This window comes from Mytilus trossulus, chromosome 5 (assembly GCF_036588685.1).
Source record: "Mytilus trossulus isolate FHL-02 chromosome 5, PNRI_Mtr1.1.1.hap1, whole genome shotgun sequence".
In the NCBI taxonomy this organism is placed as follows: Eukaryota; Metazoa; Mollusca; class Bivalvia; order Mytilida; family Mytilidae; genus Mytilus; species Mytilus trossulus.
The window spans coordinates 6,882,819-6,903,641 of record NC_086377.1 but is presented as its reverse complement, the minus strand read 5'-3'; the positions used below and the strand labels follow the sequence as shown (position 1 = coordinate 6,903,641).

The following is a 20,823-nucleotide window of genomic DNA, read 5'->3' as shown; positions in this document are numbered from 1 at the left end:
TTTATGTGAAAGAGTATAATTATCTGAAATAACAGCTGCATCATGTTTTGACTTAACAGTGTTGTCATCTAAATGTGTTTTTAAGTCCAAATTAACACATTGTTTGAACTCTTCTAATAATATCAATTGCCTTAGGTTATCACAATTGTTATCTGTTTTCTTTGACGTAAGCCATTTATCAAATAGATCTTCATTTTCTCAAGCAAATTCCACATAGGTTTGTGAATCAAACTTTTTATATGATCTAAATGTCTGTCTATAAGCTTCTGGTACCAGCTCATAGGCTTTCAAAACTTCCTGTTTTACCGTGTCATAATCAGAACTTTTTTCTGATGGAATTGCGGAATATATTTCAGCGGCCTTACCCTCAAAAACACTTTGTAGCATCGTAGTCCAATACGGCACTGGCCATTTCAAATTATTAGCAATTTTCTCAAACTGTGGAAAATATTTATCGATTGTTTTTTCACTACATTTTGGAACCAAACGTTTATTTTTTGCTGCATCAAAATATTCTGATTTTGACTGGACTTTAGTTGTTTTCTTCTTTGACCATTTCAATTTTCAGTTTTTCCATCTCTAGCCCTTTTCTCATTTCAAGTTCTTTTAATTTAAATTCATCTTCTTTTTTTTTTACCCATTTCCAACCTTTCCTTCATTTCCAGCTCTGCCTGTTTAATTTTAAGTTCATCTTGTTTTAATTTGAACTCATCTTCTTTTTCTTTTATTTTCTCCATCTCCAACCTTTCCTTCATTTCCAGTTCTTTTAATTTAAGTTCATGTTCTAATACAAGCTGTTTTAATTTGATAGCATCAACATTTTCGACCTTAAGATCAAGAGCCTCTTCACCTATAATTTCTGCGTCAACTAATTTGTCTATAACCAATTTTTTTTATAATTTGTTTTCTCATAGATACTTTAAAAACTAATTTCAGTTGTTTAGCAAGCAACAATAATTCCTCTTTCTTTAAATTATCAAAACTCTCCAGGTCTGGCGTTTTCAAAAATTGACAAGCATCAAATGCCATTTTGTAGAATTTTGTTGGCTAGTAATGATAAAAATACTAAACAAATTTTGAATAAATATTTTTAAGATCCCGGACGAGTCCCCAATTTCTGCTACGGCCAGAAATCGCCTATAAATTGTAGCAAACAGAAGACACAAATCAATAGTAAAATTTAACAATATTTAATATACAAAAGTTTACAAAAGGTATTACACAAATATTATTGTCAACTGTCAAAATATAAATCCAATCTTTTATCTTTATCTGTATCCGGAAATCTTTCGGAATCCAATTTGATTATTACATTCACTACTAATGTCACAATACAGTATGATGTTATTTGTAGAATAAAACTGTCAATCCAAATGCTGTGAATACTAATGTCTATCGATGTCTAAGTCTAAATCTAATCCTAATTACGAGAGTTTAACTTTAGTGTCTGTATATATATATATAGTTGCCACGGAAATCTCTAGAACATTCTATAAATGGAAAGTTCTAGAGAAGGATAACGGAAGTTTCTGGAAAAATGTAGAAGTTTAAATTACGTATCTTTTATAAGGATCATTCTAGAATCGTCAAATAGAAAGTTCCAATCATTCCATACATTTTTGTAAGTATCTGTGATTGTTCCAGTGAATTCTAAACTGCACAGTTATAGGATTATTTGGTAAACACCTATCAGGCCATACAACACAAATTAGGCCAACATAAATAAATACAATAATTAAAATATCATAACACAGGCTATACACATTTTTATTTGTTTACGATTTTTCTTGATTTTTTTCATACTATGGACGACACAATAAGTTTATATCTACCGATGTGACGTTTCCATGCTGATCAAATGATGTATGTCAAACGCGCGATATAACGTCAGAGTTAATGTAATCATAACGATGTGTATGTTAGGAAAGGATTCACTCCCTTTACCAATTCCGTCTGGTCGCATTTAATACGCAAAATCGTTTAATATAAAAGCAATGAATAAGGTTGTCAAATTTGATAGATGTCTCTCTATGCTTCTTTGTTACATATTTGTATGTTTTTTTTTATAACGATTAACAGTATAACACAATGTTGACTGATGAACCTCTTTTTAAGACATTTTTACTTATGAAGTCTGCAAGTTTTGTTCACGTATCGTTGTCAAAACATTGGAATTGCATGCGACTGTCATGCAATTGAGATGTTAAGCCTGCTGATAAACCAAGTTAAATTCACCATTTTCTACATAAAGAAATACAAGTGAGGTATATATCAGTTTTCATTCATTCGTTCGATATGTTTACGGGTTTGTCTTATTAACATTTTCCACAGACGTCCATGGCGTTCATTATCACTGAAATAGTATATAGATCTATTGAGAGGCCAGCTGAAGGACGACTGTACAAAATCTTTCAAACAACGATAGTTTTGTATGGATAAAGCACATAAAAACATATTAGACGATGCTTAGTTCTGAAATCCATTTCATGATCATAATACAGAGTTCAGTATTTTTTTGTGATTTTACAGGTTAAAACGTAAGTGCGTAACCATGGTAACTGCATTTGTTTTATTCTTTTCTAGATATATTCACATTGGTAATTTTGTGTACATTCCTTATATATTACATCAGATATACTATCCAAATCTTAATTGTTTATATATAACGAGTGAAAACTAAGTATAGTCTCAAATAAAAAATACACACTAATGTTTGCCTTTTTCAACTACACTAAGTCATTTCCTTACTTCCCAATGACCTGTACTCTATTTACTATCCTGATTTATTATTGTTTATATACAATAAATGTATTTTAAAAAAAACAAATAAGGCGTGATAAACACATTCCAATTAGGACATTGTCTACACATAATGACTATATCTAAGGATACTAAAATCAAAGTTAAATAAAATGATTAAACGTTTACACATCAAACCGTAGAAATAAATTACATGGTCAGTTAAAACCAAATTGAAGTTTATTTTTCGGGAATTATTTTTGCAAAGCCAATTTCACTCAAACATGACAGCATTGAGTGCAAGTGTTGTTTTATTTCATTTTACTTCTATTTTTACCAAAACGTGCTTTTGCGATTTCATTACTGATAGCTTGCTCAAGTGGGAAAACTAGATTGTCTAAATGTTTCCCACTTGAGCAGTGGTCATCACAAGAGTTGTACAAGTATTTGCGGTCTTCACGATATATATGCGTCACATTTTTACATCGATATAAGGCCTTCTTTTTACGAGCTGTTTGAATAATATCGTATTCGATAGTGTTGATATCCGATAATTATACGTTGGTCCGTTTTTTTACCCCTTGTGTCAACTTTTTTTTCGGAGTCAACATATGGTTCAATAAGAAGTGAAATCCCCAAAAATACTGAATTTTATTCTCAAACGATGAGATCAATTTTTCAATATTTTGCCATACAATGTACTGCGACACTGCCTCTTACATGTCGTATATCTATTTTATCCCAAATAAGTCATGAAGCTTGAATGTAGAGACAATAAAACTATTAAAGTCCAACACTCCCCAGTGGACGCTTCATACGTCCAGCTGTCAAACCTGCGACTGTCTATCTTCTTAAGCCGTCACAAGTTGTTGACTACACCTGACCATATCCAAGTTAGAATGATTTATTTGTTAATTGGAAGGTTTTTTTCACCATATGGTGAAAAATTCTGTTTCGAAAATGCGTGTTTTTTTGTTGTTTGTTAAACTTATTCTAAGGACAATAATGCCCGACTGGCGGAAAGATAATTCGTTTGTCCTGTGAAAAAAATTTCTCGCTAAACATCATATCGATGTGCTATAAACAATGCACAGACCTCCCAACGACCAGATAATCTCCATATATCACTAAGGGTAAGTAATTCGGTCTGCACCAAGCACAATTGTGATTAACTATTACGAGTTTATCAGATAGGCATCGGCCAATATTGACAATTCTGACACGACATTTTTCTTACTTAGGAGTCTGACGTTATAACGCAGAAGAACTGGATAAATTAATCTCAAGGGAAAGTTCATCACCCTTTTAATTATAAAGAGGGGATTTCCTATGGATAGATTTTACATCAAACGAACGTCGTGGTCCTTGGCATATGGTTGCTTCATTATACGAATAAACTAGTATTCCAAAATAAAATTGAGAATGGAAATGCGGAATATGTCAAAGAGACAACAACTCGACCAAAGAAAAAAAACAACAGCAGAAGGTCACCAACAGGTCTTCAATGTAGCAAGAAAATCCCGCACCCGGAGGCGTCCTTCAGCTGGCCCCTAAACAAATATATACTAGTTCAGTGACAATGAACGCCATACTTATTTCCACATTGTACACAAGAAACCAAAATTAAAACAATACAAGAATAACTAATGCCAGAGGCTCCTGACTTGGGACAGGCGCAAAAATGCGGCGGGGTTAAACATGTTTGTGAGATCTCAACCCTCCCCTATACCTCTAGCCAATGTAGAGAAGTAAACGCATAACAATACGCACATTAAAATTCAGTTCAAGAGAAGTCTGAGGTCAAAAGATGTAACCAAAGAAAATAAACAAAATAACAATAATACATCAATAACAACAGACTACTAGCAGTTAACTGACATGCCAGCTCCAGACTTAAATAAAACTGACTGAAAGATTATGATTTCATCATATGAACATCAGGCACAACCCTTCTCGTTAGGGGTTTAGTGTCAAACCATCATAACATATATGAGAAGAACATAACCCGTGTCATGCCAATAACTGTTTTTTGAATAAATGTGTTTAGTTACGATGCAAAGACCCTATAAGTGAATCAATATTAACGCCAAAATATGCAATCTTTTATGACCTGACAACAGTATCATAACTATATCCCTTCTTAATAAGTCTATTCAAACGTTTTGTTAGTTTCTGAGGTGAATACTGACACCTTTGTGCTCTATAAAGAATATTTCCATAAAAAAAATATTTGAAAACAGACATAAGCTTTTACATATAAAAACCATGCAAAAGGCTGTGCATGGCTCTGCCGAATCCATCAATAATGGGGAGAACAATCCGGGTTGATTTGTGTCCAGATATTACTGAACAGACTGTATCGTCTACACTCACTGTCGATTGGAACGACGTCTGATACACGTCTCTTACACTTAAGAAGCTTAAAGAAATATACAGACATAGATAATTGGAAATGTGTGTCAAATTGTTTAAAGAATACTTATTATTTTTTTATTTTTTTTTGTCAAATTTCAAATATTTAGAAAATTATCAAAAATAACTAGGAACTAAAATTAGGACTGTTACTAAGGTATTGTCCACTCAAAAAAAAAAATTACAAATAAACAAAATATGTGTTTAAGAAAGAGTTGTCAGATAAATGTAGAACGGAATGGTTTTCCATATTAACTGCTTGGTATAATGAAATCATGACATACCTTATTATCAACAGCTGATACATCGGCTCCAAGACTCACATAATCTTTAGCAACGTTGTCTTCCCCTTTGCTTGCTGATTGATGCAAGCCGGACTCACCCTTCAACAACTTTAATATCATTAATGAGGAACTGTCTTTTGTTAGCACTATAACATTCACGAAAGTGTAAAACAATATCAACTATTTTTTTTCTAAAATGATCAGTTAAACAAGCTATGTTTGTATATGACTGAGCGACATCGAATGTTGGCATGTTGACGTTTCATCGTAATTGTAGTCACATCAACGTAGCGATGTTACGAATGTTTACAGCATGTTATCTACAGTTCATATATTTATATGCTAAACAGACCATTTAAGAACTCAAACTTGTGCCTCATGATTACATAGTTATGAGCTAGTGTGTATTATTCTATTTAAATGATGGCCTTACATGTATAAGACCACCATTCATCAAATACGACAACTTTATAATTGAAAAACATTCATAGTCGTTTAACGTGATGAAAAGTGTATTTAATTTTATCTTAACATTACATATTCAACTGGAAATTGATTGTGATACATATGTATTCGAGTATAAAAGTACATCATACCTTGTCGTCTTTCTTGTATTGGTGTACTATTTGACAATTTTCTTCAAGTAAAACTAGTGGTGTCTTTCCCTAAGTGTAAATAATATTCATAGAGTTGTGTCAGTTAATCTAATATGTATAATCCAACTTCCCATTGTAAAAGAGGACACATAAACATTTTTCATATTCGAGATAACATTCATCTGTAATATCATCCCCGGTCAACTATTAATTGGAACGAGTGTTGTACGGAATTCACAAAAAATCAGACTAACAATTAATGACTACAAACAGCTTAGACTCATTATCTGAGACAAAAATGTAATTATAGTTTTAGCTATTCCTATGATATTGTGACTCTCAGAAACGACTATACACTAATTGATTAATTCTGGTGAACTGCCTTTAAATAAATCTGATACTGACAACTGATAACTGACGATTCATGGGTCTTGATATTAATAATTATACGGATAACTGAAAACCAAAATTGATGATAAAAGAGATTATTCTTATGATCTTTTCTTAATTATCGATAGATAAAAACAGACCATTGCCATCATATTATTCAATTACAATTTGCACAGAAAACACATATTTCAGAAAAATTGTTTTCATCAGCAAACTGTGAATTCTTTATGCACTGTCCCCAGTTTCTACAACATATATCTGATTGTTCTTGCAAATACTAATTACCGCAGTTCCACAGCACAAAAAAAAAAGATCAAAAGTCACAATTGCCAAACTCTTCTCTCTATTTTGAATTAAATAGAAGTAACTCCAGTACTAACGACAAGACTAGATATATTTGTGTATAAGGCTTAGACCCATTTTCAAAACCCGTTACCAAAATTAAAACAAACGATATTTTTTGGATGAATTTCCTTTAGGAAGTACACTACTAATTCATGGTCCCATTGCTTTCTATGTTAAGATTATCCATTTCGAGCAGACACACCTCTTTTATTTTAAGTTCAAATAAAGTGGCAATTATTGCATGTCAAAGCAATACTTTATGGTGTCTTGTCCGGAAAAATCAACATACCTTTAGTGACATATAAGAAAGAACTGGCTCCCGGACTTCAGATCTACCAAAACAGGTACTTCAGGTCTGACAAACAGACAAAATGTACCCTCGTTTTTAAATTTGGTGCAGTTAATTTTGTATTCAAAATTTAAAGTCCATAAGTGTTCTTCGATGATCACCAGCTTTCATGTGATGCCAAAATATATCTAAATATCCTACATATTTTGAAAGTTACACTCATGCGTAGGAACTATTTTATGTTAAAAATGTATTACTTACTATGAGCTTTCTGGCTGGGCCCGAAATAGTGGTGTTACACCTTTATAGCGTATAAAACGCCCTTTCAAAATCAACAAGTAGTATAAGAACTGGATATGTCTTTGTTGTCGTAAAAAACATAATTTGAAGTCTGCCTGTTTTTGTTAGACATTCCGCACTTGATTCAAGCATGCGAACACGAGGTCACAGACACTTGTTGTAAGTATAAAAAAAGAAGACGTGGTATGATTGCCAATGACACAACTATCCACAAAAGACCACTAAAATGACAAAACTTACTTTTATTGATTAAATGATTCTAACCATTTGTGTTACTTCATCATTGTGAGTAACATTAACCGTGGCGTTATTCAGAAAAAAAGAGTAAAGAATCAAAAAATTGGACGTCGATTAGAAGGACATAAAATTTACCGTCGAATTGTAAAGTTATTTCATTGTGACATCAGAACTGGATGTCGATTTGAAAATCTGTCGAAAGTTATTATGTAACAAAAGTTAGTATATGATATTTTATTTACAAACTTAGCAACTTTTGTAAATGTTAAAATATACACATCCACAGGCTAGGTTAAGTAGCCCTACAATGTAAGCAAATGATCAAAAAAAGGGGCAAAGAAAAAATACGAATGTGATTAATACTTTGAATTTGTAAAATGTTTTTTGCAATTCATTATACAACATGCGCAAGCAGTATATCCTGTTTTATGTTAACATGATCATCTGTTTTGCTGCCAAACAAATATATTTCTCAATGTATGTAATAACATACCACATTGTCAGTAGCATTCACCTCAGCGTTATTCCTGATCAAAAGATCTGTGAGTTTTGTATTTCCTTTCATTGCTGCATCATGAAGAGGAGTTCTTCCCTTTAAATAAGATTCATAAGTTATCAATGAAAAATGTATTAACAAAAGATGCGATATCTGATACTTATAATGATCACTGACGATTCATGGGTCTTGATATTTATAATTCAAACGGAAAACTGAAAAACAAAATTTAGGATAAAAGAGATCATTCTTATTTTCTTTTCTTAATTATCGGTAGGTAAAAACAGTTCATTGCCATCATCTCATTCCATTACAAATTGCACAGAAAATACATCTTTCAGAAAAATTGGTTTCATCAGCAAACAGTGAAATCTTTATTCACTGTCCCCAATTTCTATAACAGATATCTGCTTGTTCCTCCGAATACTAATTGCAGCAGTTCCACAGCAACAAAAACAAAAAGAAAAAAAGATGTCAGGATGTTTGTGTAAGACATTCCGCACTTGATCCAAGCATGCGAACATGAGACCACAGACACTTGTTGTAAGACTTGCTTGTATTGATTAAATAATTCTAGCCATTGGTGTTACTTTATCATTGTCAGTAACATTAACTGTGGCGTTACTCATAATAAAAATTAATTAAAGTATAAAAAAATTGGACGTCAATTAGAAGGACATACAATTTGCCGTCGAATTGTAACGTTATTGTATTATGACATCAGAACTGGTCGTCTATGTTTATTTATGAAGCGTTTGATGCTAGAGTATCAAAGGCTGTTTCAAAATCGACAAGTAATATAAGAGCTGGATAAGTATGTTAACTGGTAACACTTAGAATTTCAGCAATGTACCAAAACAGCCACATACATTGTATTTATGTTTAATTGTTTCATAGTTTATTTTGTGAAATGCATTTCTTTAAGAAAACATCTTTACATCTTGATAAAAGGAAATATAATAAGTGTTTTCTGACTCAAATATTCGTCTGTACTGCACAAAATAGATTCTTAAAATAAAACGACAAATCAACACCCTTTTGACATATTTAGGGTCGTGTGGACACTAAGGCTAAAACAACTACGCATATCCTAAAAATTAAAACCTAACTGTTTGTTTTACAGCACTTGTTTTATATCCCAGCAGAAGATTATGCAACTAAAACTTGATATGACGCGCTTTGTTACACAGTTTTAACCACCAATTATTGTCAGTTACCTATTGTCTATATTTTGGGAATTGCAATACATTCAGTTCATTTTAATGTTAAACTGCCCTTAAGTTTCCGAACCACTTTCCCAACATGTTTTTTTTTTTGCGTCTTCAATAGGGATTAAAAGTTGCACTGCGAACTCCTGTTTCAATTTTATTGTAATACCGTTTGAACATCATCGTCGCCTTTGCTGTTTTGCTGTGATAATTAGTTATATGAATGATGACTAACATGAGATGTAGGATGAGCAAACAAAAGTGATTATGACTTGACCTTTATAAACAATAAACTTAATTATATATGAAAATAAAGCAATTTTCAGAGATCTTAAAGAGGTATCAGAAATGTTCAATTCATTTTTCATCAATCTAGCTAAAGATATAGGATGAACAAATAAATATAGACAATAAAAAAAGAAGAAAATAAAACTGATTATAATGAGTTTACAAACTTGTACATGAGAGTTTATGAGTTCACAAATAAATAGGTTACAGATCAGAAAAGCTACTAAATATGACAATATTTCATCAAACGTTATTAAATTGGCACAGCCAGTAATATCAAATGCTATTAAGATTTAAGTAAATAAATCAAATGAAAGCTCAATTTTTTTTCTGATAATATTAAAGCTGCTTAAGTTTCCCCACTTTTAATAAATTTCTTGATAAAGAGAACTGTAGACCTGTAAGTGTATTATCATATATTTCTGAAATGAATGCAGCGCTATACATGGCCAATTTATTAAATTATTAAATAAACCTTTCCATCCGCTTCTGTCGACATTTAGGTCAGGTTTTGGTTGCCAAACTGCACTTTTTAAAATAATAGAAGACTTGAAAATGCTTTGGACGAAAACAAATATATTGGTACAATTTTGATTGATCTATCTAAAGCATTTGATTGTTAACAACACGATTTACTTTTACTTAAATTGGGGTCATAAGGTCAGATTCTGAAACTATAAATTTAACAATCATATATCTTAAATATGTAAAAAAAGCATCAAGACAATTAAATGTTCTAAATCGTATAGGTAAATATTTAAACAGGGTTGGTAGGTTACAGCATACTTTTAATTTATTCTTACGAATTTTAACTATTATCCAGTAATTTGGTACTACTGTAGCGATAAAAATTCCTTTAAAATGGAAAAAGAAATCAAGACAGAGCTCTTAGATTCATACATGAATATTATGATAGTCAATACTAAAACTGCTAGACAATTCTAAATTACAATCTTTAAAAATAAGAAGAATAAAAAACAAATTGCAATAGAAACATTTAGCTACCTTCATGATTTGATTAACATAAAAAAAGTATGATTTAAGATATTAAGATTCAGCAATACTCCCAAGAGTAAGAACAACTACCGAGTAAGTATGGCTTAAGATAGTTTCGATATAATCCTGCACAATTTTGGAATGCATTGCCGCACCATTGTCCAATGGAAACATCTTTTGACCAATTAATAAATTTGGTAAAAAACATGGGATCAAAGTAACAGCTCATGCCAGTGCAGTGCATGCAGATAGTGTGCGTGCCTGTTTGGTTTTGTGTGACTATTTGATTTGTGCAATCCTATCATTAAATTGTGATATGTTTTAGGTGTACTATGCTTTTAACTTATATATGTCATTTATTGTTTCTTACTGTGCACTATATGTTTAACATTGAATTATTTGCATTACCTGTGTATGTGTGTATTGTATTTTGCTATTAAGCCGATTTGAAAAGCTTACTAGAGCTTGTGTTTTTGAAGTTTATTGAATATCGACTGTAAATAAAACTCTGAAACTCTGTATTGCATTGAATAATGAATTTCTTCGTTATAAACAAACAGCAATGCAACTAATCATAGGAAATATTATATTCTAAATAAAGTCGATTAGACGGACATAATAGTTATCAAAAGTACCAGGATTATAATTTTATACGCCAGACGCGCGTTTCGTCTACACAAGACTCATCAGTGACGCTCAGATCAAAATAATTAAAAAGCCAAACAAATACAAAGTTGAAGAGCATTGAGGACCCAAAATTCCAAAAAGTTGTGCCAAATACGGCTAAGGTAATCTACTCCTGGGGTAAGAAAATCCTTAGTTTTTCGAAAAATTCAAAGTTTTGTAAACAGAAAATTTATGAAAATGACCATATAATGGATATTCATGTCAACACCGAAGTGCTGACTACTGGGCTGGTGATACCCTCGGGGACGAAACGTCCACCAGCAGTGGCATCGACCCAGTGGTGTAAATAGTTATCAAAAGTACCAGGATTATAATTTTATACGCCAGACGCGCGTTTCGTCTACACAAGACTCATCAGTGACGCTCAGATCAAAATAGTTAAAAAGCCAAACAAATACAAAGTTGAAGAGCATTTAGGACCCAAAATTCCAAAAAGTTGTGCCAAATACGGCTAAGGTAATCTACTCCTGGGGTAAGAAAATCCTTAGTTTTTTCGAAAAATTCAAAGTTTTGTAAACAGAAAATTTATGAAAATGACCAATTTATAAAATTGGCAGTCGAATTGTAAAGTTTTTTTATTGTGACATCAGAATTGAACGTCAATTTAAAAAACAGACGTCAATAAAAGATCGGACATCGATTTGAGTCTTACATTAATACTCAGTTTATATGTGTTATACTCATTTGAATTTACAATTTTCTTATTAAAATCTGTGGAAAGCTATGTACAAAATTGGAAGGAGAGATGTCTCATTGGCACTCACACCACATCTGCCAATATCTTTGTAACAAAAGTTCGTATATGATATTGCTAAGGAAACTGAATTTAATTTTAAAACGAACACATCCGGATGCTAGGTTGCCCAACACGATAAGGAAATGATCAAATAAAGGTGCAAAGAAAAATAACGAATGTAATCAATACTTTGAACTTTTAAAATAGTTTACGTAATTCATTATATAAGATGTGCAAGCAGTTAATTATGATCCAAGTGTATTTCTCAATTTATGTAATAACATACCATATTGTCAGTAGCCTTCATATCAGCGTTATTCCTGATCAAAAGATCTGTGAGTTTTATATTTCCTTGTATTGCTGCATCATGAAGAGGAGTTTTCCCCTTTAAATAATATGCATAAGATACCAATGAAAAATGTATCAACAAAGGATGCGATATCAATATAGAATGGAGATAAAAACCCAACACCAAAAATGTTGGTAATTTGATACTTAAAAGAAAGACATTATATCAACATGATCAATATAGAATGGAGATAAAAACCCAACACCAAAAATGTTGGTAATTTGATACTTAAAAGAAAGACATTATATCAACATGATCAATAAGTGGAACAATCGTACCTACTTATATGAATAAGAAATACAAAAAAGTCAAACTGTATTGCATTGTTTAATTATGTTTATTTATGAAGCGTTTGATTCTAGCGTATCTAAGGCCGTTTAAAAATCGACAAGTAATATGATAACTGGATAATTATGTTAGGTGGTAACACTTATAATGTCAACAATATGACAAAGATGTTCGCCAATATATCTAGCAGCCTCCTATTCCGTATGATCTGAATCTATAAATTTTGGAAGAAATGATGTAATTTTTTTCCGCAATTCCTTTAACTTCCACTTTGAAATCAAAATTGAAAAAAGCCAGAATACTCCAGTTCGATAAGAGAGTTATGTCGTAATATTTCTTTCGGGATGAGCGTTTAAGTACCAAATGTTTGAAGGGGTCATCTGAAGCCTGCCGTTTTTTTGACTTTTTAGGTTTTCGTTTCACAGTTTATTTTGTAGAAGGCATTTCATTAAGACAAATCTTAAGTTCTTGATAAAATGAAATATAAAAAGTTTTTTCGAACTGAAATATTCGTCTGTAGTGCTCGAAAAAGATTTTTCATCTAATGACAAAAGAACGCCCTTTTGACATGGTTAGGTTCGTGTTGAACCTTAGGCTAAGATGACTCCGCATATCCTTAAAGTTTAAACCTAAGTGGATTTTGTACATCATTTCTTTTATGTCCAAGGAGAAGATGATAAAATTTAAACACAGTAAAGTTCACTTAATATGATCCACCAAGATACACAATTTAAACTACCAATCACTGTTATGTATCTATTATATGTTTATTGGACATGGCAATCAATTCAGTTCACTTTAACGTTATTCTGCTATTAAGTTTCCCAACATTTCTTTTTTTTCGTGTTCAAAACGAGTGAAAAGGTGCACTGCAACTCCTGCTTCGATTCAATTTTTCTAGGTTTTGAACACTACCGTCGTCATTGCTGTTTTGCTGTGACAATTAATACTATGTATGACTTACATGAGATGTAGGATGAGTCAAACAAAAAGTGGTTATGACTTGACTTTTATAAACATTAAACTTAATTTTATATAACAATGATAGAATTCTCAGTGAAGTATCAGAAATGTTCAATACATTTTCATACATTTTGCTTCAGATATAAGAGATAAAAACAAAAAAAAGACAGAACTCACGCAAGAATAATAAAAAAGAAGAAAATACAGCTGATTATTATGAGTTTGTGAAATAGGTTAAATATCAGAAAACTACTAGTTATAAAATTGATACAGCCAGTATAATCAAATGGTATTAAAATGTAAGTTAATATGTAGGACCCTTAAGTGCGATGGTACTCTAAAGTACGATGGTCACGCTAAAGTGCGATGGTATACGCTTAAATACGATGGTGTCTCACGCTAAAGTGCGATGGTATACGCTTAAATACGATGGTGTCTCACGCTAAAGTCCGATGGTTGGTTGTTCGCTAAAGTACGTTGGTGTATTACGCGAGAGTGCGATGGTCAAACGGGTAAGATTCGAGGGATTAAAATATCGAGGTTAAAAAGGTTTTGCAAAAGCTAGTATGCTAAGGTATACCATATGTGATAGGCTTTATAATTTTCCGGTAGACCGAAGTGATTGTTTTTAACTAAACAAGTTCGACCAAGTAATAATTGCTATAAAGGTACTAATTTATGTGTCGCAAAATATTAAATTTCAATTTGGAGCGTATTCATGGTATTGATTATATGGATAAATGGTATATATTGTCGTTCACAAAAATGTTACAACCTCCCTTACAGTCGTCATTGAAAAATTATAAATACAAAATTCTTTCATTGTCGGAATTGTAAACATTTTTTTTTTTATTAATAAGCTTAAATTCAAAAACAAGAGAAAGACAATGTTCGACTAGCTTTCTCCTTTTTTGTTAGCGAGAAAATACATGTTTTATTTTCCTACAATGTTTAGTAAAAACTAATGTTTAAGCAGACAATTTATATTGATGCATAAAAACATGTATGTCTATTTTTCCGTCGTTCGTTAATTTCATTAAAACCGACAGCATTTTAACTGGGATCACAAAGTAAACTGCCACTTAAACAATGATTCTAATGTATCCGTTTGCTTCTAATAGAAGCAGGATAAGTATGCGTATACTGTTTTGTTTGTGTATAGTAAAATTGTTGACTGTAGAATACAAGTCCTTTTTTCCAGCACTCAAAATAAAATAAACATTGCGCTACAGTTAAGTTTAGATCAATTACTAGTACATGTAGTAGGTCATGTACATTTGATGTAACAATTGTTAATAAAATATTCGTAATCTATCTTCCGGCAAGTTCATTTTTTGGTTTGTATAAAAGACCGTAAACGTCATAATCAAACTACGTTTCTTCCGTCTATCGCACTTTAGCGTGTGAATGCATCGCACTTCAACGTACACCATCGCATTTAAGAATCCTACATATATATCAAATTTTCTTGATAATATTAAAGCTGCTCAGGTTTCTTTACTTTTCAACAAAATAAATTTCTTGATAAAGATCACTATAGACCTGTTAGTGTGTTACCATATAATTCTGAAATTTATGAAAGAACTTTACATGGTCAACCTACGAAATTCCATCCTCTTCTTTTGGCATTTAGGTCAGGTTGTGGTTGCCAAACGTCACTTATTACAAAAATAGAAGACTTAAAAATGCCCTGGACGAGAACAAATTTATTGGTATAATTTTGATTGATCTATCTGAAGAACTTGATATTTTACAACACGATTTTACTTAAATTTGAGGCAAACGGTCATATTCGGAAACTAGAGATTCGGACTTAAACTTTAACAATCATATATCTGAAATATGTAAAAAAAACAACATCAAGGCATTTAAATGTTCTAAAACGTAAAGAAAAAAGCCTGAAAAGGCTTGGTAGGTTACAGCATTCTACTAATTCATTCTTACGAATTTTATCTATTGTCCAGAAATTTGGCACTGCTGTAGCGAAAACAATTCTTTTAAAATGGAAAAAAATCAAGACCGAGCTCTTATATTCATTACTAAAGATTATGATTGTTAATACGAAAAACGTTAGAACATTCTAAATTACCATCTTTAAAAATCGGAAGAATAAAAACAAATTACAATATAATTATTTAGCTACCTTCATGATTTGAATGATATAAAACATTAACACGTATGATTTAAGATCACAGAAATCAACAATACTTCCAAGAGTAAGAACAACTAAGTATGGTTCAAGATAGTTTCGATATAATGCTGCACAAATCTATAATTCTCTGCCGAACCATTGTCCAATGGAAACATCTTTTGACCGATTCTTAAATTTGGAACAAACATGGGATTAAAGTAACAGCTCATGCCAGTGCAGTGCATGCATATAGTGTTTATGCCTGTTTTATTTTTTGTGTGACAATTTATTGTCTCTTACTGTGCATATATGTTTAAAATTGAATTGTTTTCATGACTGTTGTATTTGTGTACTGTTTTTGTTAATTAAGATAAAGCGAAACCCAACATCCACGGCTTCCCTCTTCATCTTCACACAATTACCATCATTGTTTTCAAAGAACATTGCAAGGTTCATGTTGGGAACCATATCGAAATATATTGGTTTCACTAATGTCCTGCAATAATTATATCACATTATCTATAATTATGGTTATAAAGAGATAGATTCATTCTGATACGAAATTCTTAAGTTTGTCCTATATATGCTATTTATAAATGTTATATGTTTGCGATCAATCCTCCTACACTAATATAGCTTTTCGGCGGTATTTTTTATGATAAATAAAATATTGTTTTATAGGTCCGCCATCATCAGGGATTGTCCTATATATTTGAAAAATTATGATTTCTTTACCTTGGTTGATGTCAGAATATCTGATAAATTTCTGTGCCTTTTATAAGCAATTATCGGAGCTTTTGTGAATACTTCATTGCAAACCACATTATCTCTTATGAGATGCCAATGTTTTAAAAGGTGTTTTCGTAATTTGGTTATGCAAGGATTATAGTAAGTAGCCATTACAAGAGAAATTTCCTCTTTACGTTTCCTTTCCTTAGTTGAAAACAAATGTTTTCTATCTTTGGTTAAGGCCTCATTAAAGCTAGACATGATTTCAGTGTCAGTGTAACCCCTATTTATCAAATTATGTTTGAACTTTAAGATAATTTCTCTAAGGTCATAATCATTATTTGTTGATCTTCTGTAACGAATTACTTCTCCCCGGATAAATGCTTTAAACACGTGCTCCTTATGAGAGACATTTCTGTGCAAATATAGAAAAAAATTCGTAGGTTTATAGTGGGTTTTCATGTCTATTATTTTATCTGCTAGAAATATTCTGTCCTTGAATTAATGAACGTCTAGAAATGTTGTGTTAGATTCTGAAACGTCTATGTGAATTTGAGAAATTTGTGATGGCTATTACCCAATTTAAAAAATTCTTCAAGTTCATGTCTTGTACCGTGGTGTATTATTATTCCATCATCCATGTATCTGGCATAATAAAATATGTTTGTCTTGTAAGGAAATGACGAAATAATTTCTTTCATTATTTGATATAATAAAATATTACAACATTCTGGTGCACAGCAGGCCCCAATTGCAGAACCTAGAAATTGTTGATATAATCGATCAATAAATTCGAAGATATTATATTGCAGAACATATCCCAAGAGGGAAACTAAATCATCTGTAGAAGGATATTTTATAGTGTAATGCGATTTATCAAATGCATCATATGCTGCTCTTACTACTAAAAGAATTTCTTCAATTGGACAGTTTGTAAACATCTGACTTATGTCAAAACTATATAATAGGCAATTGTCTAATGGTTTGATTGTTTCTATTTTTTGTATAAAATCAGATGAATCTCTGATGAGCGTATTGTGTTTCTTAACTATTGGCACAAGATAATAATCAACATAACGACATATGTATTCAGTGATCGTACCAATCTGGGGAATGATAGGTCTCCCTGGAGGAACTATTACATCAATATTAAATCCTATACTCATGACATTGTCATAATCTACAAAATTTATTTTATGTATTTTCGGTAATATATGCATTTGTCCCGGTCTGTAATTTTTCTGATTGCCATTTATCAAGTATTTGAATGAAATTTCGTCAATTTCATTGTGAATGTGCATTCTAGTGACATAATCATTGATATCATTTCTGAGAACCTTGAAGTCAAAACCGCCAAGACTTGTGTAGAGATGCGATTGTAATTGCCGATAAGCTTCAGATAAGTAAAAAATCTATTCAAGAATAAAAACATTGTTGCTTTTATCAGCTTTCTTAATAAGAATTGATTTGTCTCGTAAAAGTGAAGATATGCTTGACCTTTCACCAGGTTTCAGATTGTCTCTAAATCTCCGAGGCTGCATTGACGACAACTCATGTTTTGTTTGGAAAATATAATTTGCAAGTGCATCAAAGCTGTAGTGAGGTTCATATTTGTTATTCTCCCTGAATGGGTGTATATTTTCATTCTTTGAATAAAATAGAAATTAACATCTTAATTTTCTAGCAAACTCATTAAAGTCTCTCATTAAATCATTGTTTGCCCCTTTCAATGCGGGAGCAGGTATGAATTTCAACCATTTTGAAAGCAGGAAATATGCATTGTCAGTTAAAGTTTTCATTGACAGATTAACCACATGCTGTTTAGCTTGTTTTATTTGGAATTTTATTTTTGATTGTTGCATTGCAACTTTGTTTTTTTGGCGCTTGCCATACTTTTTCTTTTTCATATGAACATTAAAGTGTCTAGCCATGACTGCCGCAATATCGCAGAGATGAAGTTGTCGTGTGTGTCAATGCAGACTGGGAAACTCAATGGAGTGTGGCTGGATAGCATAGCTATTATCTGATTGGTCATTGATAGAAATTTACTGATTGACAGGAAGTAACGAAAACATTGGAAGTTTAACACATTTGTATATTGGTAATTATCCCATATGACAAATATCAAAACAATAAAATATTTACTGTTCATCATGCGTTATGGAATACAAAAAGCGACTAAATAATGTCTGATAAAAAAGAATAACATACCATTAAATAGAAAATAAATATCAACGTGAAAAAAACATATAGTCTGTCAAATAATCACGTTCAAAATTTTACGCACTCATCCAGTAAGTATGAACAATATGTTCGTGTTTACACAGTAAACTTTTTATTACACAGTTAATTAGTATGGTCGTCCTCTCCTGTTGTTGCCCTTTTTGAAATGGATGTTGGATCTCTTCCATGTAGGGATGGGTTGTTTGGCACGTATGTCTGTTTTGAACTCTGCTAGATCCTTCTCCTGACGTTCCTTCATGTCCAAGAATCTCTTAGCCAAATCGGATCGAGCGAGGCCAGCACATCTAGTTGCTACACCAATGATAGTTTTGGTGTTATTCATTTTTTTCTTAATTTCCCCACCAATGTCAGAAATTTTATTGTCTATGAATTTGACGGACTCTGTTTGTAGGTTTGTTTTCGTTTCCTTCAGCTTGGTTGTCCATATTTCACCAAGTTCCTTTGAATAGTCTCTATTCAGGAGGTCCGGTCTACATTCAAAAAGGATTTTACAGAATGGTGGAATGTTCCCATCCTCTTGCAGACCATAGGCCAATCCCTCCCTGGGCTTAGCTATGGCCAATTTGCTGTTCATAATAGTCCTCAAATCCCTGACTGCGCCAGATACCACATCAGAGAAGTCACTTTCAGTTTTGTCTTCCTCCTTCTTCGGTGCCGACGAAATATTTGTCAGGGGAAGAGATAGGTCGAAATCCTCTGTATCAATAGGGTCCTTGAAGGCATCCTGTGTTGGAGGAATTTCCTCTTTTTTTGATTTAGTTAGAGACACTTATATTTACTAGAAATGGCGTGCAGTACATTAAACGTTCAAGGTATAAATGACCAAAGTCTACTAGTGTCAAAGATTACTAGAATGGTAGGAAGTACATTGTCTTATAGGATCTCATAAATCTTATGAGGGGGAAAGGAGGACCGGCAAAATCGACAAATTTTGCAACTTGTTGGTAATTATAAATTTGTCACTACAGCTGTGATGCACTTGACAATTATATTTTCCAAACAAAACATGAGTTGTCGTCAATGCAGCCTCGAGGATTTAGAGACAATCTGAAACCTGGTGAGAGGTCAAGCATATCTTCACTTTTGCGAGACAAATCAATTCTTATTAAGAAAGCTGATAAAAACAACAATGTTGTTGTTCTTGATAATAATTTTTACTTAATACCTAAAGCTTATCGGCAATTACAATCGCATCACTACACAAGTCTTTTGTTTTTGGTTTTGACTTCAAGGTTCTCAGAAATAATATCAATGATTATGTCACTAGAATGCACATTCACAATGAAATTGACGAAATTTCATTCAAATACTTGATAAATGGCAATCAAAAAATTACGGACCGGGACAAATGCATATATTACCGAAAATACATAAAATAAATTTTGTAGATTATGACAATGTCATGAGTATAGGATTTAATATTGATTTAATAGTTCCTCCAGGGAGACCTATCATTTCCCAGATTGGTACGATCACTGAATACATAGGTCATTATGTTGATTATTATCTTGTGCCAATACGTTCTTCAGAGTTTCATCTGATTTTATACAAAAAACAGAAACAATCAAACCATTAGACAATTGCCTATTATGTTGTTTTGACATAAGTCAGATGTTTACCAACTGTCCAATTGAAGAAATTCTTTTAGTAGTAAGAGCAGCATATGATGCATTTGATAAATCGCATTACACTATAAAATATCCATCTAGAGATGATGTAGTTTCCCTCTTGGGATATGTTCTGCAATATAATATCTTTGAATTTAATGATCGATTATATCAACAATGTCTAGGTTCTGCAATTGGGGCCTGCTGTGCACCAGAATGTTGTAATAATTTATTAAAACAAATAATGAAAGAAACTATTTCGTCATTTCCTTACAAGACAAACACATTTTATTATGCCAGATACATGGATGACGGAATAATAATACACCACGGTAAAAGACATGAACTTGAAGAATTTTTTAAATCGGCTAATAGCCATCACAAATTTCTCAAATTCACATATGACGTTTCAGAATATAACACAACACTTCTAGACGTTCATTTATTCAAGGGCAGAATATTTCTAGCAGATACTATATTAGACATGAAAACCCACTTCAAACCTACGA

At 32.0% G+C, this 20,823-nt stretch overlaps 1 protein-coding gene across 1 annotated transcript; it reads right to left on the bottom strand.

The window, feature by feature from the left end:
• Positions 1-198: 198 nt before the first annotated feature.
• Positions 199-13,733, bottom strand: LOC134717537 (poly [ADP-ribose] polymerase tankyrase-2-like). Its single transcript, XM_063580026.1, has 5 exons — positions 13,605-13,733; positions 12,290-12,388; positions 8,086-8,184; positions 5,436-5,543; positions 199-438 (listed from the first exon to the last, which is right to left on the bottom strand). Exons 1-5 carry the CDS (start codon positions 13,731-13,733, stop codon positions 199-201), a joined length of 675 nt encoding a protein of 224 aa, XP_063436096.1.
• Positions 13,734-20,823: the final 7,090 nt, after the last annotated feature.